Source organism: Uranotaenia lowii, chromosome 2 (assembly GCF_029784155.1).
Source record: "Uranotaenia lowii strain MFRU-FL chromosome 2, ASM2978415v1, whole genome shotgun sequence".
NCBI classification, from domain to species: domain Eukaryota; kingdom Metazoa; phylum Arthropoda; class Insecta; order Diptera; family Culicidae; genus Uranotaenia; species Uranotaenia lowii.
In genome coordinates this window covers 140,771,172-140,797,879 of record NC_073692.1, presented here as the reverse complement: position 1 = coordinate 140,797,879, position 26,708 = coordinate 140,771,172, and the positions used below count along the sequence as shown (strand labels likewise).

The window sequence follows — 26,708 nt, the reverse complement described above, 5'->3', positions numbered from 1 at the left end:
CATAAACAATTAGATCGGTAATGCACTCCAGAAGATGTTTCTATTAACCGAGTTGCATCTTCTTCTCTCTTTCGCCAGACAAGTAGGAAGGCACCTCAACATATTCGAAGAGAGGCCAACTTTTGCTCAACAAGCCCGAACGCACATGGCTTGAGGGTTTGAAACGTGAAGACTTACTTGCCTACCTTCTATCGAAGTTCGCGCCAAATGCTGCTAAAGAAATATGTAGGCCCACTTCGAGCAGTGAAATGGATGGTTTTATGTTTTCGAGCAGTATTGAAAGAAATGTAAGCTTCTTGAATGAAAACGCCCACGGCTATGCAATAAATGTTGGCCGAAGAGAGCTCATTTTCGAGCTTTTCAGTTAGGCTTAACGAACTTATCGGATTCGAATCAAGTGGATCGAAAAGAATTTCTGAGTGCTGAAAGAAATTGAGATTTAATAAAACATTCATACACTTTTTTATTTATTCTTAGTGTTACTAACTTTTATTTTCAATTCGTGTATAAGTCTGAATTATTTTCCCTTGACATGGAAACATGCTAAGGTGATAGCGATTCCGAAACCAAACAAAGATCATACAAGTTCAAAAAACTACCGTCCCATCAGTTTATTGAGTAGTATTAGTAAGATCTTCGAAAAAGTCTTGCTTAATCGTTTGAATAAACATATTTCGGAAAATGAAATCATACCACCGTTTCAGTTTGGATTTAGATCTGAACATTCGACTGTAAATCAATTAGACCGTTTGGTTAAAAAAATTAAAAACAATCGAGATTCTAAGAAATCTACAGGACTTGTACTGTTGGACAACGAAAAAGCATTCGATACAGTTTGGCACAAGGGACTCCTATACAAAATGATAATTCGAAATTTCCCACCATTTATAATTAATCTGATTTGGTCTTTTCTTAAGGAAAGAGATTTCGTTGTCTCAGTGGGTGGTGGTCTATCAGAATCCTACAGAATACCTGCAGGCGTCCCTCAAGGAAGTGTATTATCTCCTGTGTTGTATAATATTTTCACCAATGATATTCCAGTTTTTGGTGGATGCATCAGATACCAATTTGCAGATGATGTAGCTATAAGCTCGTCATCTTCAGAACCTACCGAAGTGATTACAAATTTAGATAGAAGCCTGAATGAATACGTTAACTACTGCAAAAGATGGAAAATTAAAATTAATGCGGATAAATGTGAAGCCATCTTTTTCACAAGATGCAGAAGCCGAAGAAAGTTGCCGTCAAGTAATCTCAACATAAATGGCCAAGAGATACCTTGGAAAGATGACGTTAAATATTTAGGATTAGTCCTTGATAAAAAGCTGACATTTCAAAAACACGTACAGTACACCTTAGAAAAGTCTGAAAAACTTTTCAAAATGCTCTATTGCTTCATAAATCGGAAATCTAAACTAGATCTTAGTAATAAAAAACTATTATATAAAGCTGCATTCCGATCAACTTTGACATATGCTTAACCAGTATGGTCAAATTGCGCCATGTCTCACCGAAAAAAGCTACAAGTGTTTCAAAACAAATGCCTCAAAATTATACATAATCTTCCTCGATGGTACGGAACCGACGATCTTCATTTACTCAGCAATGTCGAAAAGCTTGACCAATTTTGTGATAGACTTAGCTCAAATTATAATCAGAGATGTACTAGTTCAAGCTTCCCTATTTTAAGGGAATTAATTTAGTGAATGTGATATTATTTAAGTAGTTATAGTTTGTTGTGTTTCTCTTGTTATAAAGAATCAAAGGTTTTTTTCTATTTTTCCTTGAATTAAAATCAACACTTATAAAAATACTCAATATTTGCTAAGACTGTTCAAGAATAACTTAATGAAGAAGGGTGTGAACTAAACTCATTATATGTAATATTAGGAATAGATTGTATGTATCATAACAAATTTAGATGAAAAATAAACGGATTTATTATTATTATTTATTTTTATTTATTCTTAAGAAAAACTAAATCTTATCGAAATACCTACAGTTAAAGAAGGACATTGTTCTTTTATTAAAAGATGTTTATTTATTCATTCAAATGATTTCACAAACTTATCCACTGTTTAAAAAAAGAGAATTGTCAAAAGTTATTTCAATAATAATAATTATAAAAAATCGCATAAAAAATCGACAATAATTAAATGTTCTTTCACTTCAAAACAAGCACAAACAATTGACTAAAAAACAAATAATTATATAAAAACTTATTAAAAATGTCTTAAATTTTCAAAAAAAAAATATAAAATTCAAATAAAATAATAAATATATCTACTAGCTGCATGGCCGTAGGAACGGGGGAGGTTTTGGGGGTTAAACCCCCCCATGAGGATTCAAAACAGCAAGCGAGGGATTCTATTCTACACTTAAAATTTTTAATTTAAAATGAACCAAATTATGGTAATAGAGTAAGGTTAATCAACAGTTACAATCTAGACTAAAAACTAATGCCAAAACCTCAAAATCCCATCCCAAGTACAAAATTGTGCCACACTTTATCCAATTTTTTTCACTTTTTCATTGAAACTCAGGTCTGAATAATAAATTTCGCAACAAATCAAACCCATTTCGGAGGTTCTGATTCCATAATTCCCATAACCTAAAGTGTATTTATCGTAAATTTGTTCGTATTTACGATTCTGTATTCAGTTCAGGACTCTTGTTTTTCAGTTCGAATAATAATAAAAAATTAGAAATGAAAAGCTGCTTTGAAATCTTGGCTCAAATTTGGTTTTGCATTTCATTTCAAATTTAAATCATGTTTGTTCGAGATCATATGCATTTTCAATGTTTTGACGATAGTTTTCTTAACATGAAAAAAAGAGAAATTTTGTTTTATAAACAAATTCGAAATTCCCTACACAAAATTCCAAAATTTAAAGCTTCCAAAATTGAAAAGTAAGATTTAGAATTCTTGTTTTAATTCTGATTCACATTGCAGATTAAAATAAATAATTTAAATAGTGAATTTAGATTAAACCTGACTACAGCATTTTAATAAATGTTTCATGGATGGCGGCTCTATAACTTGGCTCATAAAATTCTAATCTGGAATAAGATTCGAAAATCGTATTTTTAGTACATTTCAGAAATCGTATGGAAATTTGGATACGAATTCAAAAGGCAATTTTTAAATGCAGGTTTAGAATTCCAATTCTGAATGCAGATTCAAAATTCAGAAAAAAAAGTTTAGCTTGTGGATAAATTTCTGATTTACAGAATGCCCAATTTCGGTGTTTCTCATCAAATATGTCTTTGCGGTTCTTAATATGTTAAGATTGCTTGTCAATTTAATTTCCAGATTTCAATTTTTTATACAAAATGAGTGTGTAAACACATTTCACCTGAAAATCTTAAATAAAAGGTAGAATTTAAGTTTTTTGTTTTTCCTCAAAACCCCAATTAAAAAAAAAATATCTGCAGGATTTTCATTATTGAATTGATTCATTATGAAAAATGTTAAAGAAAAATCTTCACCTAAAAATCTGCACAAATTTCTATATTTTTCCAGTGTATTGTTTAATATCGTTAACATATTAACTGCCGTTCTAAGCAAGATTGTCCCATGTGGAAAAACGTGCAAACGAGAAAAACGCGATTGAATATCAGCTATATTTCCAATTTTTCTCTCAAACTAAAAATTCACCGACAGTTTTTTCGTAGTGAATAGTTCAAGTTAATCATTTTAAAATGTTTTCTGCCAAAAAAATTACGTTTCCTTCAAAAAAAACATCAAATTAGAGCCAAAAATGCTCCGTGTGAAACTTTTGCGTAGAATCAGAACGAATGCCGATGTTAGTTCTACGAAAAACTGTCACACGGCTATAATTTTTCTATCATTTTAAAAGCTTGCGTAGTTTATTTTTTTCCCAAAAACTCATGCTAAACCGTAATTTGAGAAATACGTTCCTCTTTGTTTATAAAAATGTATAGTTGAGTATGGATCCTGTAAGTAGTGCCTTTCGAAAAGTGTTTAGTGAAAATTTCTCTGAGTGTGTGAATAGCATTAAATTCAACAGTTTGAACTCATCTTAAGACAATTTTTAGATAAAATTTACATTTTTTATAGAATTTTCTCTAGTGTGACATTCTTGCGTAGAACTATCAACAAAGAGACAACCATCTTGATGAAAATTTCGTATAAGTTCGGAACAAAGTATACTTGTTTGTGCTTTTATTCGAAAGTTAACACTAAAAAAGACCGTTTCCAGCAAAAAGGTTAAAATTACCCAAAAGTCACATGGTACATTCTTGCTTAGAACGGCAGTTAAGGACACAAGATTTGTCATTTTATGTTTCAGAAACCAATGAACAAAATTTCGTGATGCATTTTGTAGAATGAAGTTTCGTTATTAGATTCATAACATGCATAACATAACATAACATGAGTTATGCTAGCATACTAACGGCAAGCGAAAATAAAACCGAGATATCTCGTATTTGGTCCGCAATGTGTTGGAGTTTTTTCAATGCCAAATTTCATACTAAAATTATTAATTTTGTTCAAGTTTGCATCGAGAAAATTTGATACAAAAATCTGATGATTTATATCGCTAACTTTTTTAATTAAATTTTTATTTATTCTCATCAAAGGTTAAAATCGTCAATTTGAAAAATAATTTGGAAGATTGGGCTTTTTTAAATTGAGTATAGAATTTTTTTTAATGGCAGACTCTCCTAAAAAAGCCTTTTTAATGCCCAAATCAACTAAGTTTGAGTTATTTTTTTGTATTCGTGCATGGTTGGGCAGAAAAAATCATAGAAAAAAATCCGTCACCAGCAATTTTCTGAATGAAAATCGGTTCAGAAGGTTCTGAGTCGCACCCGGGTAAAGAATGCGTTGTGACGTCACGAAACCCGATTAGCTTTATTCGAAAACTATTATCAAAAAAATTTCAATGGAAGTTTAACATAATAATGCGCTTCAATAAATGAATTCAATTATCAAACTTTTAACGAGACTAATAAACGTAATTTTTTATGGCGTTAACGCGGTTGTTTTAAACTTCTTTAATGCAAACATAAAAAATCACACTTATTGAACATGTGATTCGAGAATAAACTTTAATTAAGTCCTTATCGATTTTTTAAAAGAATCTTTGTTATTCATAAATCAGGTAGTTATATGTGATTTGAATAAAAAATTTGCGAGGAGACAATCTATATCTATATGAGGATAAAAAACAAGCTGCTTCTAGCTACTGTTACTTGCTGGCATTATGCTTGAATGAATTTCTTGATTTTTTTTTTAATATTGTCCTTTATTGATGTCCATTCCACCTGAAATAATGTAACTAGAAAATACAAAACGAACCCCAATTTACATAAAATCTTTCAAAGGAGGCTTTTGACTGAATAACAATATCAAACAAATTAAAGCTTTTATTATGACAATATTTCATCTGAAGAACACATTTCGAATTGAGTTGTCATAAAACAGTCATTAAGTTTCAAATGCGGGTTTTTAAGCGTCGATTAACGACCGTTCATGTATTTTTCGTTAATGATCCTTCAGAAGCTCATATTTAAAACTCAATTTTTTTAACGTACCCTTTTTGAAATGAAACCTTGGGATGAAATAATTTTAATGTTTAAGCTTCGAAAAAAACTATAATAAAATTTTGAAAATATAGTCACGTTTCAAGAATACAGCACGAATGAAGTTTTTATCAATTTACAACATTCTTTGTGATAAATTTTGATTTTGTTAAAGAAAAAACCAAGAATACATGGATTACGATGTTTTCCATGTAAACATCCGTCCAAAAAAGAATGAAATCGTCTGCAGGGCGATAATGAACCTGATTTTCTACCCGGCACCATTTTTGATCACGTTCATCGATTTTGATGAAACTTGGCCTGATATTAGATCAAACATTTTTACATCTTTGGACAAAATTTCAAGATTTTTCAATGAAAATAGCCGAAGATACAACAAGTTTAGTGAAGCAACTCCAAATTTTCCTTTTTTACGGAAATAGCTCTATCTTTGTTTCCCGTTATTGTAAAGACTTCAAATTTCGTAGAGTGTTAGTTGAATAACTGAACTAGATTGTAAGAAATTTTCATGAAAAAATATCAACCGAGAGAGAAATGGCAGCTTGTCAAAGTTGGAAGTAAGTGCGCAGCTTCACGCGATTTCATTCTTTTTTGAACGCAACTGTAGTTTATCCGTCTTATTGATGAAAGCCATGTGCTTTTCAGTAACGCTTCAACCAAAACCTCGGTTGTATCGAACGCGAATATAACATAATAAGAATGCAATCCATCGATAGATCCTTCCTGCGTTGAAGTGAGCTTTTATGAGCGATCATTAAAGTGAAATTCATTTTTACTATCTTTCATTTCTCCTGATTTTCGTTCCGTCTATCAAATTTCATAATCTTGACCGCACCGGACCGGACCTGGTTTAAAAAGAGTTTTTCATTGAATATCTCTAAGTGATATTAAAGAAGTCCAATCTTACTTCTTGTCCCTGCTGAAACAAGCTCGACGTTTTCATTTGTGTTCATATTGATAAAGTGAAACTATTTTATATCCGTCAGCACGATGAAAGTTAGAACCATAAAGCCTATGGTTGATGTAAATTCCTAAGAAACATATTTTATTTAGACATCAGAACTTTCTTGATGGGTACATCCGTTCCCCGATGTATTATGTCATTTGACGACAAACGTCAAACGACACGAAACTGATAGCCGATGAGCGATAAATCTTGGAGATTTATAAGCTATTTTTCAATTAGGTAAGTAGAGACACTGGCAAAACAATCGATGTGATCAGGTGGTAGCTGCAAACTGACTACAATGATGGCAGTTTTTATCGGCAGGTTCTGTTGTTGGAAAGACTTGCGGCGTTTGCGGCTCTTGTTTATTTTTTAAACAACAATGTCATATGATGATAGATGACGTCGTGGCCCTTTCTGGCTGACATTTTTTTTTATTGTTAACTTTATTTTCTAATATAAACACTATTTTGGTTTCTTGAAATATTTGAAACTTCTTTATATATTGTATTTAAACAAGTTAATTGGGAGTTTTTGAGCTGCAGACTTTTAAGAGGAGTTTTTCAATGAAAAAATACGTCAAATAATAATCTTAAACTAAAAAATTCACACTAACCTTAACTTACAAGAAAAAGACACATTGAAGACTACAAATACCCCAATGTTTCGATAAACTCACAGCTAAAGTATTCATATACGAGCAACGAATAACGAATTTTCGATATAAATAATTCACATGTACTTTTTATGGTAAGTCTTGTTGTTCGATTTCAAGCAAATCAAAAAACAAGTTTAAAATTCTTAAAATAGAAGGTCAGATACTGTGAAAAAATGATAATATCTGTAAAAATGAGAGCTTTGGTTCCATATTGGCACTTAAAATTAAGAAAAGTATTGATTTTAAATTCAATATGTGCATTGTATTCTGCTCATTTGCCAAGGCGATCGGCAGCGCAAGTCATATTTTTGTTTCCGAAAAATAAACAGAATCAATTGGACTTTTTTCACCATCAAATTTTGGGTTCTCAACTTAATGAAACTTTATTAGTTCATATTATTGATTCTTTTATCTGCTTCAACTTTTCATGTTTGAAATTCTTCGTTTTCTTTTGAATTTTAGGAAGATGACAAATTTGAAAAAAAAATTAAGAAGGTTGTTAAACTAAAATAATACGACTATTATTTTTTTCGTTGATGCCTTTGCTTTCCCCATGCAGTATCTATTTTATATAGAAGAAAACGAGATTATTGTCATGGACTAAATATGTACGGAAACATGTGATTTGCAATATTCTTCAGATTTTAGAACTTTTTATTATATTTCATGGATCAAAAGATCTTGGCCCTGCTAAATGTAAAAAAGTTGATTAACTGGTTAATCGCCGCGATGAATTGTTTGTTGTTTTCATCGACTTTTTTCGGCGAAAATTAAAACGAAAATACTTGCCAGTTGGTCCAAACGTTTCGAGCTACTTTTGGCGTTTCGCTCCTCCTCATTGGACCTTAAAATGAAATTTATTTATTGTATAATTTTCCATTTTACAATGTGGAGGATGTGAAAATCCTACATTGGAGAAACAAGTCAATTCTTACATAAAAGATTGGAACAACATAAAAACGATGGTTAAACCAATAAAATAGGAGGAACCGGACTTGCACAACATAGTATCGAGTAAGGTCATGTTTTTGATATCAAAAATACCAAAATTTTGGAAAAAGTATCGAAATACAACACCAGAATATGTGCAGAAATGTTTCACATTGAAATTTGAGGCGACAACGACGTTGTTAACAAACAAAAAGATTCAATCAATTTCAAATCAGCATACAATTCCACTTTACCAAAGATCAAGACACTGACAGATCAATGTAAACATAATATCAAAAACAAACAACAGACAGCAAATAACAGTACGACGATCGCTAGATAAAGTAAGATAATTAGCTTTTGTAAAATGGAAAATTATACAATAAATAAATTCAATTTTAAGGTTCACTGAGGAGGAGCGAAACGCCAAAAGTAGCTCGAAACGTTTGGACCAACCAACAAACAAAATGTAAAAAAGGCGTTAGGTCTTTTATTTGCTTCTATGGTAAGAAATTTACATTGCCATAAATTTCCATAACATAAGCACACAATTGTAATCAAACAAAACGAGTTTGGCTCCTTAAAGCCTAAAGGTATGAGCCATTTCAAATAAAGAATTTACAAAAAAAAAATTCCATAACGAATGATCAATTTTCCTGTAGGCACTGCAAAAAATTAGGACTCCACTGGCAATTGTACTTTCTAATCTTTCTTTGAAACATGGTTGCCACTTTTTCTATGATAACGATGTTCGATTTTTGATTTTGTTTCATGAAGTAACAAAATAACAATAGATTTGTTTAACATTGAAGAAGCAAAAACATTTTATTTCTCTAAATTTTATATCCTTTGGTTGTGTTTCTCATTCATGTTCAAAATGGTTTATAAAAATATTTCAAATTAGGAGCTAAAATTTTTTTACACAAACTACAAAATAACCTTTTTTAATAGAATGCATCCAAAAATATTTCCCTTTGTTTAAGATAGCAAGATAGCTTACTAGACGATTTCTTTAAGAAGAACATTCAATTTTCAGAATATCACAAAAAAATATTTAAAAAAATTAATTTAAGAAATTGAGAATAAACTCAAATCGAACGACATACTTTCTAAAATTAATAAAAATTTGATTATTCTTTCGCACACAAAACAAATTTCGTTTGCTTAGGTATTTATTATGGTAAGTTTTTACCGGAAATGGAGCTTCGTTGTCCCGCTGTACCTATATATTGCGCCAAATCAAACTAATTTTAATACTGATTCATAGTTTGCACCAACAGTATTCATTCTTATGCGAAAAACTGAAAAAAACATGGTTTTTGAGAAAATATTTCTAATGCGAATGTTGTTCTGAGCCAAAATACGATTAAAATTATGAAAATATATTTTTTGTTATATAATTCATAATAAAGTTTCAAACATCTGGTACAGCATTTATCAATGTCGTTTGAATGTTTTTTAAAATATTTTTTTCTATTACCGTTTTTGTGTGTCCCACGATATTTTCAAAATCAAGGGAAAATCATTAATGTAGAATCATAACAAAGCATCTAAATGAATCTTTTAATTCAAATTAAAGAGCTTATCTTACCTTCTTACAAAAAATTCAAATAAAAATAAGAACTTTTAATTAAGTATCAGAACTGAAATTTTACTCTGTTGAATAGATTGCAAAATAATACATAAGGTGTTGAATCAAAGTAATATTTCTTATGATCCAATTTTCTCACCCTTAATTTACCATTATTAAAAATTTGTATTGAAATTCAAAAGAATTACATTGAGAAATTTATAAATCATTATTATGTTTTGAATCCGATTCAATTAAGAGCGTCAAAAACAAATATTCTAACAACAAAAGATTGTTGTGTGTGTTTAAACTTTTCAGAGCCAAGATGAAAAAATAAGTATTTAATGGTGCTGTTTAATTTGAAATAATTTGTGCTTGGGCGATATACATTTCAATTCATCTCCTGAACTCAAAATACATATTCACGAATAATACAAGGCAAATTGGTTAAAAAATTTCAAGATGCAAGGAATGTTAAAAATTATTTTACTTATTAACTTTTAAGCTAAATTCAAAATATATTTTTTTTTTCCTATCAGCTTTTGTCTCCGGTTTATTTTTGAAAATAGACATAATTAGATCTTAAACAAATTGTGCACTCTTTTTGTAAGTAAAACAAAATTCTAAGATTTTGGCTCAATTTTCCCGATTGTTTGGATAACGTGCCGCTAATTGAGCCAACCCCTTTCTGAAAAAATTTTCAAAATCAGTGTTTGAAACAAAGGCACTAAAAATGTACCCATGTTTTCAGTTTTTTCATAAGTTCCCAGCAGAATTCTAGTTTTTAATTTTATGTAGAAAATCCATTCTTAAAATCACGCTTTGATTATTCAAATCGGAATGAATTGAGACTTTTCAGACAGAATAATTTCAACTATCAAAAATTAATCTTTTATTTCATTTTTTATTATATTTAAAAATCATACAATAAATTTGGAAATAATTGTACATAAAGAAAAAAAAATGCGCAGATTGTTTTACAAACGAATGAATTAAAGGATATTAAAATAAGAAAATTGAGAGAAATTATTAAAAAATCTCTACTATTCTAATTTTATATATTTCAGAAATAATAACTCTAACTTTGAAATGCATGAAAATCAAGGGGAGAAGGAGGAGCAGGGTACAGCAAATATTGAAGACTTATTTGCAACAGCACACCCCCCCCCCCCCCCCAACCATTCGCTTTCTCAGAATGAACGTTTTTTCACCAGATATTCACGTTCCTGTTTATTGACTGAAATTTGAAAACGATAGTCCTGCAAAACAGGGGTTTGCTGTCCATCCGATAGGAACTAGACGAGCAGGGGCGCAACGAGCGAGGTAGTTAGACCAAATGGAGCGTGATCTGGCGAATGTGGATTGCCCGAGTGAGTTGGAGGAATATAATTCATCAGGTCATATCATGAGACGGAAAACCAAATTGAAGCAAAACAATATCCTTATTAACACAGAAATATTGAGATCTTGAAAAATGATTGAAGAATTTAGATTGGTAATTTAATTTGTTTTTCGTAATGTAATCCAATTTCTGGAGAACTTCATAAAGCTTTTATTAGTCCACAAAAATCTGAAGAGGGGAAATTATATTTTGTGTATAATACTACAAAGAAAAAGCATATAAATTTAATCTATAAATTGTGAACCTGTGTTGTTTCCAGCGGTTTTAAATGGTTCAATGTTTTATTCAGCTGTCTTGAAGGCAGAAAATATAAATTAAAATGAAAAAAATCATCTTATTGTGGAAAAATGCGTTGATAAAAAAATAAGAAATTTTAGGAAACTATTTTGATAATATATGTAGAAAAATATGCAAATAAAGCGATTGTCTCTATTTTTTCCCATGTATTGAGCATAAAAATGAATAATACCACGGTTTCCTATTACGGTGAATTTTTGAGTTAACATTCATAACTGGATTTAATTTATAAATCATTTCATACTCACTCCGATCGAATTCCTCGAAAAATTTGCCCTGCTTCGGCAGCTGTCGGTTGATGGTTCCTCGCAAATCATCCTTCTCGATCACATCGTTGTAATAACGATTAAAGCTACCACCGCTTCCTGACGACGACGCCGACCCGGGCCACTCACGATCAATCGATACCGCGACGCAACATCCTAGCAACGTCAGCATCCACGTCCATCCCCCAACCATGGCAAACAATCGATCAATGGACCACCGCCGGCGTCGTCCAGCAGCAGCAGCAGCATAAATTGGTTGAGAAACGCCCTGCCGCAAAAACTGCACGCCATTCATAGTATTTTTTTCTGTTTCTGATGTTTTGGTCGATTGTCAAACAATTTGTGTACCTTTCTTCGGCTTGTAATAGACACGCAAGCTTCCCGTCGTTGTCTTCGTCGTTAGCACTCCGAAACTCATCAGCTGTTGAGCTTTGGCTCCCTGCACGAATTGTCACGATCTTCCGATGCACATGATCAGCCGAGTCGTCGCGTGTAGGTTATGCTAAACACTAAACTTGATTGTGTTTTGGGTTCGGGTGAGAACCGGTTCTTTCACTTTCCGTGCGTGGGTACCTATACTTTGTGTGATCAACAATGTGTGTTCACCCGAAATTCAGACAATCCCGACCTGCCTTTCGGAGTCGCGTGGTGAATCCACCACTTCACTCCACCAACACGTAACCTAGCCCAAGTAAGTAAACGAAAGATTGTAAAATCACCCGTCGTCGTCTTCGGCTGCCGAAGATCAACCGACCTCTTCCAGTGTTTCCTTTCTGTCCCCCTTCTTGGTTAAACCAGACGATCGCGTAATCACTCTCGCTATCACTTCGCGGCGGCCACGAAACAACGACCAGGCCCATTCACTGAAGCTGCTAACTGACTAGCTCATAGGTCGGCAACCTGCGGCTCGCGAGCCGCATGCGGCTCTTTTGATGTACAGCTGCGGCTCTTTAGTTAACTGCACTAATATTACCTATATATTTTTGAATCAAATATTTATAAAACCATGCTAAAGCGATAGTTGAGTCTTGTGACCTAAAACACAGATTTTCATAGGTCTTGAACAGAATTTCAAAATTGCATCTCCTGTAGGAAAAGCGGAAAGGACCAAATGGCAAGATAGCATTTTTAGAAGCCAAACTTTACATTTTTTTGCTTTTTACTGATTTTGAAATCAAGAATTAGTTTACCATTTATCGTAAATCTTAAAAATAACTGTTGTTTTAAAACAACAAAATAAATTATCATCAGATTATTTAATTCCAAAAAACGTACATTTTTTTTTGCTCTCTTTGAAAATTGATCAGTTGAAATTTTCAAAATCTTAGAACATCAAAATTTTGCCTTTCATTCTTGCAAATCCATATTCAAAATTTTAATTCAAAATTTGAATATCTGAAACTTATCAATACACAGACAAAATTTGAAATTTCCTGCATTTTTTTTTACGTGAAGATTACATTTTTCTTTATCGGCAAAACTCTTCATTTTAAATCAATTCCAAAACATGGCTTTTCATAAATAGAAATCCGTTTATTTTTTTATAAATCAAACTTCCAAATAAAATCAAATTTGTTCAAGCAAAATATTTGTGATCGTCAGTTGAAATTATGAAATAACGTTACCATTATAATTTTGCAATCTCTTGTCATTTGAGTATCTCAATGGAATAGTCATCTTGATATTTTTATGTTGATTGTAAAACTCATTTACCATCTGATTCGGAACTTAAATATCAATCCTAAATCTGAATTCTGAACCTGCATTCAAAAACTGAATTTTGAATCTGTTTCCGAATTTCAATACGTTTTTCTAAATTTTAATTCCAAATCAGAATTAAATAATTAACCAAAATGGGAAATATGTTTCAGAGCCCTCAACCATGCATCTATATTTAAAATTTTGATGTTTTGAAATTTCGAATCTTAAAACGAAACAAATACTCAGGGCTGTTTCTAATATTCTTTTTTTTTTACAAATTCTGAAAATTATCATTGAAATTTTTAAAATACATATGCATTTTGAAATTCATGGATCAAATTTTGTATGATATGCATGAGCCAGGATCTCGAAACATTATCTATCTTTTAAAAATTTCCAATGATTGTTCGAATTTCAAATCAAAAATCTTAACTAGATACAGAATCAAAAATATTAAAACAGAAATTCAATTATTTTGACAGTATGGAATCAGTATTTCCGGAATGAATTCAAACTCATTTAAAATTTAATATAAAGAACTGAGTTTCAATCAACGAGTGGGAAAATTTTGAAAAACTGTTGCAGAATTCTGAACCTGGTATAAGTATTTGAGATTTTGGCATCAGTTCTGAGTCAAGTCAAGGGTCTTGGCCAGATTTTTAAAAAACAAATTGGGAGATGCCAGGTCCGGTCCGTTTGCCCAGATATCGAGGAAAAGGGCTCGGGTTTCTCCAGGATTTTTCACAATTTTTACGAAATTCTAAATTTTCAACTTGTTTTAGCGAAATAAATTCGGATGCATTTTTTTGAAATAGTAAAAACAGATTTGAACGCCGCTGATGTTCCTTGGTAAAAATAATTTTTCACGTGTTTATTTTTTAGCTTTTTCATGCCTCTTCATGGAAAATACGTAGATTTTGGCTGAATTTTCCCGGATATTAATCGGTTTTAAGGTTTAAATTTAGAAACTCAATGTCCGGTCTGGATGCGTACAGAAAATACTGGAAAGCTTACTCGATAAATAACGGATTAAAAAAAAGTAAATAGACATATGCAATTCAAATACAAAATTACAAAACTAAGAATTGAGAGTTACAAATTAAAGGTTGACAACTTTTCAAACTCGAATCAGCATTGACAACGAACGAAAATTTCAATATTGAAAATCCATTCAAATATTTAATCACAGGCTAAATATTTGTTATCAATCTAAATTGACATCTTCACCCCGAAGCAGTTTTTTTTAATATTTAAAATTTCAAGTGTGCTGCGTGCAGCCACTATTAACCGAAAGCACACAAAATTTGAACAAAGTTTCAAGAACGGACAATTTTTTTTTGTCATTTTCAATTAAGAATTAATCACCGTTGATTTATTTTTACCAATTTTAGTATTGAAACTTTGAGAATATCTTGAACTGATTTTGCCAGTTCAAATGTACTGTTTTTTTTTTAAATTTTTTGTCACGATTTTTTTTATGAAAACTACAAAATTTCATTATTACAGATTTATACTGGTCAATCCACATTCTTTTCCAATAATCTAAGGTTAAGCAAGCATTGATGAATAATATACAATGTATATGCAATTCGATACATTGTATATTATATTTTCATTCAATTCCAGATCCATATAAATCTGAAGACACGTTTGCTATTTAGATGTCAGGAATTTTTAAAATTCTATCAGTTGTCAAGAGCATAATTATTGAAGCTTAAAATTTTTGACTACATAAATTTTAGTTGAATTTTATCTCATACTTCTACATTTTTGAAAGGATTAGCTAAAACTAGGGAATGTCTTAAAAAAGCTTGATAATTTAAAAAAAAAAATTCCTTTTACTTCGTTATTTTAATAGCTTTTCTTTGCCGAACAAATTATAAATATTCTGCTTCAAATCTTTCACAATAACTTCGTGCAAAGTATTCATTTAAGCTATATATGCACTTAAAAATTTCATGACTCGATATTTGTCAACGTTAAAAACGATATAATATGATATACAATCAAACCATGTTAAAAAAGATGACGATCCAGAAGAAAATCAATATACTTAATGGTAAACAAAAACAGATCGAAAAAAAAAATCCAAGCGTTAGAAAAATTTCCAATGGTTTTTAAATTATTTTCGTAAATGTTCATTGATCGTTCATATATCTTGATTTTTTTTTTTATTAAACACAAAAACAATGAATCTTTAATGTGGCTCTTTAAAACTCTGCAATTTTGAAAATTTGAGGTTTTTGGCTCTTCCGACTCAAAAGGTTGCCGACCACTGGACTAGCTGGTTGACTGGCTGGTTCGACGGGTCTGCTGATGGCAATGTTACGTGTTACGGCACCACGCGGATTGCCGGCTTCAGAGGGCGGATGGACCAGCTACTACCGGGATCTGGTCCTCCTCATGCTCGGCGCGTTTCGTGTATGGATTTAGGCAATAAAACATAAGCGTTGTGCCTCCCTGGCACCACCTTTCTTTTGTTTCACTTTTATGAGTCGATTCAGACACCTGCCACTCTAGCACGGTAGTACCTATCTATCAATGAACGACGTCCTCTACAGTCCTCTACGACTCTGCCTGCGGTCAAGGGAACAAGTGAATCATAACAACAGGGACAGGTTTTCTTCTGTTTTGACCAAGATCTATGAGATCTTTAAGGGTAAGAGGATTATATTATGGCTTGCGTTTATTGAAGCGTTAACTAAACACAATAGGATGGCCCTTATTTTTCGAATTCGTTTAAATCCACTTTTTTACTCTTATTTTTATGCATATGAACCGATTGCTCTACAAATTTGGTTTTTAGACTAAATTTCACATTTTATTGCTAAAATTTTTTATTAGATGTTTGGCCATTACATTGTTTAGGTTCAAGTTAATTTTTTCACTGTTTTTTTTTCTTTGTAAAACAATGTCTTTTAACGTCAAAGGCATGGCGTGAGCGGAAAATATAATTTGTAATTCAAATTAAGTGTAACATAAAAATGCCATCATTTTGCTATATAATTTAAGTGTAAACTTAATCGTATCATTTTTCTAGCTTCCGTTACTTAAATCTTCAGTTTTATGAGTAGGTATTTCTCAGGATATTTGTTTCGAACAGTTGAAAGGGAGTGAGATGGGTCAAACCTGTCCCAATCCAGTAGGGACGAACCTCTTGGTTGGGCAGCAAATATTATTGATAAGTTTAGTATGAACAATATATGAATGTGCGATCGAGGTTTTCCTGTACCGCACCGAGTTAAAAAAAAAACCTATCAGCCTCTGCACAGTGGTCCAGAAATGAAATTTGGCGGGAAATAATTATTTTCCTTTTTCCTTTTGGTTTGAAGCATTTATTGTCTTAGACAAACTTTCACAACAACTTTAGGCGATCATTTTAAATGAAATAATTTTAAAGTGGTTCATGAATTTTCTTAGATATGAAAATTATTTTCTAAGTGTGACAAGATAGAGGCCTCCATTGTTCTTCAATGTTGTTAAACATAATAAATTATGAAACTTTGTCAAAGACATCATACATTTATCTCTAGAAATAAAAGTTTTATGGCAATTTGTTTTCATAATTTTAGGAAGATCCTACAAAAAAACAGTTTTTTCGTTATACCTTTTCAGGGTGATATTTTATTGAAAATATTTTTTTGACAAGATTTTAAATTACCATCATGCGCATCTTTTTTCTGTTTTGAAGTTATTAGGCAATGTCACCAAACAGTGTAACAAATTTTTGTTGTTGTTGATTGACGTGGTAGTTTTTAGTTTTTTTCAGTGTATTTTCCAATCCCTTCCATTATCCTTTTTTGTTTCCCTTTTGCGGTATGGGTCAGTATAGGGGGGTGACATCCCTATCCTTTGACAACCATCAAAATTACGGGCCCACGATTTTGTGGGCCCAGAACAAACCTGACATTTTGCTGTCAAGGAACCGGACTAGATGTCAAATCCTAGTGAATTATGAATGATTGCACACTAACACATCAATCATTCTGGTTCCTAATTGGTTGAAATTTTGACTTTTTCAACTCTGTACTGCTTTGAGAGGAAAATACCATAAACGTTTATTCTGATGGATAGACAAAAAGAAAAAGATTCTTGTTTGCAAGAAGAACCAGATTGCCATCCCCCTGGTCAGTATTGAAGGCTGATGTTGTGAAAACACATCCAGCACTGGGCGGAAAAGAGGGAAAAGAACACGGAAGGAGTTGGGCACTGGCAGAAAGTTTGAGACCGTCAGCAAAATCGGTCATAGATACGAACGCGCGCATCCGGGTGTCGTGAACCATCATCACGAACACCTCGTGGTCCGGCAGATTGATCAGGAGGCCAGGGACAGCGGTCCTCAAGATCCGGAGTTTACCAGCCGTGAGGGCTCAGGTGTCGTTGCTCCGTTGCGGAGTAACCCAGAAGTCTCCTCGAGAACAACCGACCACGTGTCAGGAATTCCTCCGTCACCACAGGAATCGCTACGCCAAATAACCACTGGTCATCAAATCCAGGAAGAAGTCGATCGCTGCAGCTCAATTCCCGGTCATACGAATCGAGGGTCCGCCAGTCACCCGTCGCCGGAAGCCCCTGTGTTGGTTCTGTGTCCGCCATTACCACTGGAAGCAACAGGAAGGCCCACGTGTTCCGAAGTCACTACCAGGTATGATCAACTCAGCACACATCCGTACCCTAACGCCGTATATTGACCCTTATCCTGCTACACTGAAACCCCCAATATATGTATAAAATGTAAATTTTCCCCTTTATGCACGTCAATCCGAAATCTCATTCTATTTTTGTTCTACCAAAGTCTGTTGAGTGACCGTTATCGTGGTCGAGAGTCTGCCCCAGACAAGTGTAGCCGATCCTGAGAAGAACAGACCGGTTGAGCTAGTCGGCTGTTACAGCAATTTATGTTGAAAATGAGCAAATGTTGAAATGGAGCCAATTGAATATTTTGACGTTGATTGCATTTGAAAGTTCATATTAGAATCTTCACAATATCAAAAATCTGAAGATATGTGTTTTCAAACGCCTAAATATCGTTGATTGAAATTCAGTAAAAATCGCTAAAATCTCCAGAAAAAAAGATACAATTTGTATCTGTGTTCTTCAAGAACTCTGAAGCTTCTGGACTGATTGATGTGAAATTTGGCATGCAGTTGTTTCTCGAATAAACAATTGTTCCAGTGAAGTTTTGAGTCCTTCCCATCTAGGAGAGGGAGGGCTCCAATACAAAAAAATCAGAAAATACAAAAAAATTCATTTTAATACATTCAATTGACAAGTGGTTCTCATCACGTTTTGTGAAAATGTAACATTTGCATTTAAGGATGATCTAGAGTACACAAAAGCCCCTTCCATCAAAGAAGGGGGATCCCCAATTTAAAATAATGGAAACATGAAACAAAATTTGCCAGGACACACCCAGGGTAATTTTCATCAGTGATAAACCAAGATGTGTGATTATTTATTACATATGATGGACCCTCCCACTTGAATATTGGGAGAGGGGCTGCTTCACTCTATAATTTAAAAAAAAAACTATATATATTTATTGCTTGCAAATGCAAGGAACTCACGATTTTTCAACGGTATGCTGTTTTCGTTTGTAAATGTAATGCACTGGTGGGTCCAACATACATATAGAACAAAATGTTGGTAATCCTCTTTCCACAAAAGACGCGCATAACGGTTAGCTAAAATATTTTCTAACAAATATCTTTGATTAAATATCACCCTGAAAAGATATAACGAAAATACTGTTTTCGAAGGACCTTTCTAACACCTTCCTATTATGTTCTACAATATTGAAAAACAATGTACATCCAAGACTTAATTTCACACATTTCCTTTAAAAGCTGTAAGTATCATCTTACAACGGAAGAAAATTTATTAAGGGTACAAATGAGGAACAGTATGACTAAAGTTGCAAGGTTGCAACGTTTTACCCGGACTTGCCCTGATATGTGATACTAAATTTAGGGAAAGTTCAGTCCAACTCGGTTGCCCTGATTTTGCCCGAATTGTTTAACTTTATTCGCAAAATCAAGAAACTGGAACCCAGAAGCTGTAAAATTTATTTTTTTTCTCCAAAAACGAAGTTTTTTTAAAAGATTTTTTCAGAATAATCATGACCAGTTTTGGGTTGTTTTTGGCGGTTTAGGAGGAATTTTTTTTAGGCGTATTAGCTCTAACCTCAATTTGTCGATTGGTGTAAAGAATGCAGCAGTACAATGTGAGCTGTGAGCTCAGAAATGGCATCTAGCAACTGTTTACCGCGTTAAACATTCTCTCTATGATGGGCCAAGTCAAAGGAAGCCGAATAGTGGAAGTCCATGGTCGGCACGCACTGTAAAAGTTGTAAAATTGGGTACGACGTAAATGGAGCGGAATCCAGAGGCTGCCAAAGGAAGCGAATATCTCTAATTCTTTCATGGAAAATTTGGTCAAAGATAGTTTAAATGCTTTATCCAAGGCAAAAGCAAAGCGTAGCAAGTTTAAGAAGAAGCAGCTGATCGTTATGTTCTCAGACGAGAAACTTTTTTTCGGATGATTTGGTGTCTGATTCCAGAGGATGTGAAATTCAAGTTTACTACTAAGCATCTCACCGGAGTCATGATATTCGGAACGGTTGCTTAGAATGAATTGAAGATGCCTCCTGTATTCAGAAAAGATGGAGTAGAAGTTAATACCTACTGAAGTCCACATAGACATTTTGAAGAATCAAGTGTTTCTGTGGATTCGGGTAAACTTTGGTGAACCCGAGAAGTAGTTCTCCAACAAGAAGGAGCCCATCCATACCCAGACTTGTAAACCATCGACATTTTCTCTGACAGTCGCACAGCCTGCTTTTATCAGTATCATTGTTCGTGCCATCAAACGAATGCGACCGAAAACTAGCTGAACAGTCGACTACCATCAAACGAAACGACATTCATTCTTCTTTGTGTGATTGTCGAACGAAATTTCGTGTCTTGGTACACGAGAGGGATAATTTGATGGTCAAACGACCATAATTCCCGACAGTTTACGACATCGCCTATCTCTTTCACGCAGCAGAACTTACAGACTCAATAAGCAAATGCAATGTTTTCTATTCACTCCCTCCTGTTGAAAAAAAAAAAATCGCCACTCTGCAGCCTCTGCAGCGCCGGGTGACGTTTGGATGTGTTGGTCGAACAATGTGGAATGATTTTCTCGATTATCTACGCAAGAGGGATGAAAGTCAAACGACTAACCACAAAAAAGATCAAAATTTCATTTGACATTTTTTTGCTCGCCGATCAAACGATTGCGCTCTCCACGATTGTCACGAACGATGTGTGGTGGTTGTCTCCGGAAAAATTCAAACGATGGTGACCACTTACAAGCCTGTCCATACCCCGAATCGAACCCACACTTGGTTAGAGGAGAATTTGAAGTTTTAACCGAAGGACCTTTGGCGTCCAAGCAGTCTGAATTTCAATCTCCTCGATTATTTGATATGGGCGTTGGTTTTTGCGTGGGCCTGTAAATTCTCTCATCAAATTGTCAATTCTAAGGAAATTTCCATCTCTGATGTTTTTTTCGAAATTTTGATGACCGACTTTCGCATTTTTTACGGTTCGAACTGTATGTGCATCTCTAGAGTTTTCCAAACCTACACCGAAAGGAACAACAAGGAGGTTTTACCGTTCGAAGAACCTTTCTCTTATCTTGATAACTTTTTTGGTCGTATCTCTAATCATCTTATGATCTTCAAAGGAAATTAGGCTTAAGTTAGAAACCAAATTTGTAGAGCAATCGATGCATTTGCAAAAAAGGTAGAAATAAACGAACGTAATTAACGGAATTTGTAGTTTGTCTAGAACAAACAATGGAACATGTTCAAACAAAGTTGAGGCTCGTTTAGCGTCCCCTTTATAGTAAACCAAATAAGAGCAGAAATATGGCATAGAGTAAAGTTGCCCGATTACCCAGTTTTTTACGGGTTTGCACGGATATTAAATATGGAATTAGGGAAAAGTTCAGTCCGGCATGGTTGTCCGGATTTCATTGGAAAAGCCTCAATCTGGCCCGGGTTTAATCTCATTTTCATTCTAAAATCAAGCTAATAGAAAAATCATATTTGAAAAATTTTTAAGTCATGCGTCCGAAACGATATTATTTGAGCAAGTTTCATAATAATAATTATGGAAGATTTTTTGGAAACCTAAACTACGATTTAAAATCGGCTGATAAATTATGATGAAAAAGACTTTTTTCCCACTTTAAAATTTTTGATAAAGAATTCCTAGGTTTTGACTAAATTTCCTCGGATATTCCCCAATTTTGGTCGAAAATTTTAAAATCAAATGCCCGGAATTTGCCAAGTTTTTAGTTAAAATAGCCTGCATTTGTCCGGCCCGCTACATAGAAGCATGGCGTCTGGCAGGCTGAGAAACGATGCTCATTTTTCATTGTAATTTAAAAGTGAACTCAGAAAATCGAAGCTCAATGTATTGATAACTTTTAAATTAATTTAAATTCTATTCGCAGAAATTGGGATTATGATGAATTGTTACTGAAGTTTATAAGAAATTCTAAATGCTGAATAAAAAAGAGCACAAAAATAGTCAAGGTTATGTAGGATGAAAATAACTGTATAAAATTGTCGATAATATCATGAGTCTTATTTTAAAAACTTGGTTGGAAGAAACAAAACTTCTGACCATGTTTTAAATTTAGGCGAACATTTATTGAAATACATGGATCTTAAATGAACTCAAGTAAACCACAGAATCAAAGATTCCTTTTGGTCAAGCTACATTTTTTTCATGGGCTCTATCAAAAATATTCTGCCTTATTGAGATTGCAATTTGTTTCTCAGTTTGTTAACATAAATGATAAACTTTCTATTGATTATAAAACAAAAACAAACTTGAAATGGAAAAAACACAACAAATTTTATGATAATGAAAAATATTCTATTTCTTTTTATGAAAAAAGCTATTTGAATGAATAAGGACAGATAAATAATACAATTTTTTACTCTGTCTTCTGTAATTCAAAATAAAGACTTTCATATTTTTATTCGAATCAAAACCAGTATGGAATCAAAAAAAAAAATTTTTTTTTGTCTTTTTATGTTTGGTCGATATTTTTTTATATTATTCTTAGAACTAGTTCGTTACTTTCTCATTTGGGAGAATTTATTTTCTCGATTTTTTTGTTTTTGGTTGAATAGTCGATGATTAAAAAGCTTATATAATTTTTAACTAGATATTCAGAATAGTATCAATTTTTATGTGAAATCGAGCGCTTGCACTTGGATTAAATATCTCGTACTTCATAAAATCAATTGGAAATTATTTTTTTCTGCTTATTGAAGATGATTGAAATTGCTATCGATTATCTGAACTTCATTGTGTGCGTATGATCAAAAGTGGAGTATTTGAATTAATGATAAAAAAAAGATTGAAAATTGTATTTAAAAATAAGGTTTATCGACAGTATAAGACTTGATAGTATCATTTAGGAAATATAAATATTAAATATTAAATATTATATTTTCAATCCAGAACAAAGATTCAAAGTGACTTTTAATCAAAATTGGTTGGAAATTGAAGAAGTTAGTTATGTTTGCATTTTTAAATAATTTAACAAACCGCAGAGTACTAATCTTAGTATAGGGAGAGATAAACATCTCACTCGATTCAATCTTAAATTTATCATTAATTTACCAGAACTTTACGTGCCAAATTAAAGTAAGATCTGTCCATAGAGAGGGGTTGCTCGAGTCTCAACCGTGAGACAGATTTCAAGGAAATTTGCTCGAAGGGAGCAAAAATACTAATGACTTGAATAGAGTGAGATTTACCATGTTTGTTCAAACAATAATAATTAAGTGACATATCCATAACTTCTTAAATTTCCAACAGATCTTTGTTATAAATCAAAATTTAAACTTTAGAAAAATATGGTTTTAAAAATGTTACCATTGGGTCTTAAACAGTCGATAAAACAATTTTTTTACTAAAAAAATACAATGTTGATTATTATTTCTATCATAAATTCACTTATATCAACAATATTGATGTTATGGAGTCCGGGATATTTGAATCAAAGTGCAAGTACCTTTTATATTTTTCCAAAATTACAAATTAAGAGCATTACTCAAAAACTGTTTTACTGAGATTTTCTTTTAATTTCATTTTCGGACTCAACGCTCGACTTTACATTAAAATTTGGGTTGAATAATAAAGTTTACGATTTTCTTTTGAATTCTGTAATTTATTGTTATAAGTTTGAAAAAGGGTTCAAAATTATTTGAGTTCAAAATTTCATGATTTAGTTTTTTCAGCGTTTTCTTATCATTTTTTTTTTATTTTCTAATTTTTCAAATTAATGATTAATCAAAAAACTATTCTCGAATTATGACACACATTAAAAAACAAACCAATAATATCATTTGACTTTGAAAAAACTCAAGAAAATTCCCAATTTTAAAGATGTGAACATAAAATATGCCACAAAAAATTGTGAACTTCATCGACTGATCCAGATTTTTAATGTAAAATCGAGAACTGAATCCGAAAATAAAATTCAAATAAACCTCAGTGGAATAGTTTATAAGATATGCTCTAAATATGAAATTTTGGAAAATTAAAAAAAATTGTACTTGTTGTAGGGCTTGTTATATTCCAATATCTCGTACTGCAAAGCAAAAATTTTTAATAGTTTTTTTGCATATTAAAGATGAATAAATTTGCTATCGAATTGACAACTTTTATAAATTTTTTACTACATTGACTGATTGCATTTAAAAAATATTGTCTTAAATCTTCCATTGGAACAAATATTTCAGCCAAAGACTGCAATACGATTGAAAATTTAACAGAAAAGTTATTGCGTTTCAAAGATTGTTTCTGCAATAACTTTTTTGTTTTAAGTTCAATCGTGTTGCAGTCCTCGGGTGAAATATTTGTCTTTATTAAGGATTGAAGTAAAATATTCGTAAAACGCAATGAATCAATGAAGAAAAATACCAGTAATTTTTGCTTCCTTAAAATCCCATTCACACTTGAGACTCAAGTAACTCCTCCCCATGGTCAGGTCTTACATAAATTTGGCATGTGACCTTCTGGAAAGTTAATGATTAATTTAGGCCTAGAGCGAGTGAGTTTTTTTGATTAATCCTTCCTTTATTCATTTCTGTAAAATAATCAGAACTTCTTCGTTTTTCAACCGGTTTTTATAAACAACCACTGGAAATCTTTGTTTTGAATTAACGATCTATAGGAAATCATATTTTTGAAATATCACCATCGAGTCTGAAACTGTCAATATACCAAATTTTCTCTTGAAAAATCCTTTTTAAGTTATTTTTTCTATCACACTTTCACTAACATAAACTATATTTTGGAACATATGTAAAAATAAAGTTCTGATATTTGAAGGCAAATTTTTTCATCTTTAATATGCAAAACAAAATATAAATTTATGATATGCAGTCTGAGATTGTACTTTTTTTCCAAAATTTTGTATTTGCTGCGTAATTCAAAAACTGTTCTACTGAGAGTTTTTTTAATTTCATTTTCGGGTTCACATTATATATGATGTTCTGCTTAGTTTATTCAAAAATGCTGTAAGCTTTTGTAATTAGAGAAACCACTCTATTGCTAATCTGTGTGAAATTTTTGTGTTTTATCTAGCTTCAACTGACATATCAAAGTAGAATAAACTTAAAGTAGAATAAACTTGTATGTTTCACACGAAATTGAAAACCTGTTTAAGCATTATGAATTCATCGATAAAGTAAACATTTTCAATCAACTTATTGACAAGTTTTGTACTTTTTAAAACAGTCAATATTTGAAGTTCCCGTCGAATAAAATCTAAAGCCGTGGATTAAATGCAACAGCTTAGCTTATAGCATAAAAAGTTTAGCAGGTTTCAAAATCTGATTATTAATAATTTTCTGTTATTTTTTAGGATACAGAATTCCACCAACTTGTTAACATTGGACAGTTTTAAGCTTGTGTAGAAAATTTTATGCTCTTTTTTCTTAGATAAACTGACTTTTTACAAAGAGTTTGTGAACAAAATATGAAAAATTGTATTTACTTTGCTTTTTTTTTATTTCGGTTATTCACATGACACTTTTCTACTTGCACTACAATATTGAATGACAATGTTCAGATTTTGTGAGTAGTTATCAAACATTAAGATGATTGAAAAGTTAAATTGGGATTCTAGTATTTTTGTTGCCTACACAAACAGTTTATATTCCCTGTTTAGCTGCGTTACTATTTCATTTTTTTCTCAAATGATAAAAAAAAATTCACTTGAATTCCTATGATCTTCTCAGCTTTCTCTGCAATACCACATTTTAAATAAAAATAATAAAATACATTAAGTAATCATTCGAGAAAAACAAGTCCTCTCTACAGCCAGTTAAATAATCCAGCAGAGCTTGCACTCCATGCCATCAACTCTTTATTCCGTACACAGCGCCCGTCAGGTTCAATAAATTTCAGCTGATATTCAAATGTTTAGTCGAATCCCCGAGTTGGAATATCGTCAACACAGCCTGGTCTGAGGTCGGTCAATGGCAGCAAACGACTTTTTTTTTCATTTCCACACTTTTTTGTTGTCATTTCTTTTCTGAAGACACTGCCAAATCGATCGATGTCTCTTAATTCGATTTCACTTTCGCACTGATTGAATTATGCATTCCCATATCGCATCTTTATTCATTTTTTCATTGATAAATTCACTTTTATCAACAAGGTGCAATCATTTTTCAACGGATCCCACTTTGACACCGATTGTTTCCGACACATTTTTTTTTTCAGTCCGCCAAAAAGACCTAAACGCTGCACGACGAAACGAACCTTACCGTTTTTCGCGTGATTTTCTCGTTTCTTCCCGATCGAGCGTAGTATTGTTTTTTCCGCCAATTAGATGCCCTTAGAACGAACCGTAACGAATCGCGTCCACGCTGCGAATGGCAATATTGTACTCCCGATGGGGATCATTACAATCCATCCGCCATTCATTCATCCATTCATCCATCCACCCGAAACCACCCACCGACCGAAAACGCAGCCGGACTTTTCAACCTAACTGCTAGCTACCCGGTCACCCTACCAAGGCGCGATCATCGCATCGTCGAAGTTCGCCGTGTCGAATCTTTCGCTCACTTGCACGCACATTTTGCCTCTCGCTCTCTTTTTGGCTCTCTATCTCTACTCTAGACTCTAGCACTAGTGGCTTTCCCAATATGCATCACACACAGCATGACCGGGCCGTGCAATGAGCTGCTAAACGGTTCGGGGCAATTTGGGAGGTGGAACTCCAAATCATTCCATAATTTTTCACCTTATAAGTCAGTGATGTTCACACGTATTTGATGATCA

At 32.6% G+C, this 26,708-nt stretch overlaps 1 protein-coding gene across 4 annotated transcripts in view; it reads right to left on the bottom strand.

Moving 5' to 3' along the window:
* Positions 1-26,291, bottom strand: part of LOC129746953 (serine proteinase stubble-like) — a 140,797-nt gene extending 114,506 nt beyond the window's left edge. For 2 of the 4 annotated variants that reach the window (XM_055740919.1, XM_055740925.1), the window contains exons 1-2: positions 26,184-26,291; positions 11,623-12,322 (exon numbers count right to left, since the gene is read on the bottom strand). In XM_055740919.1, coding sequence (XP_055596894.1) covers positions 11,623-11,935 — 313 coding nt within the window. In that variant the 5' untranslated portion in view covers positions 11,936-12,322; positions 26,184-26,291. Of the gene's footprint in view, positions 1-11,622; positions 12,323-12,394; positions 12,473-26,183 lie in introns of those variants that run through there. The other 2 variants (XM_055740920.1, XM_055740922.1) reach the window with 2 other exon arrangements.
* Positions 26,292-26,708: the final 417 nt, after the last annotated feature.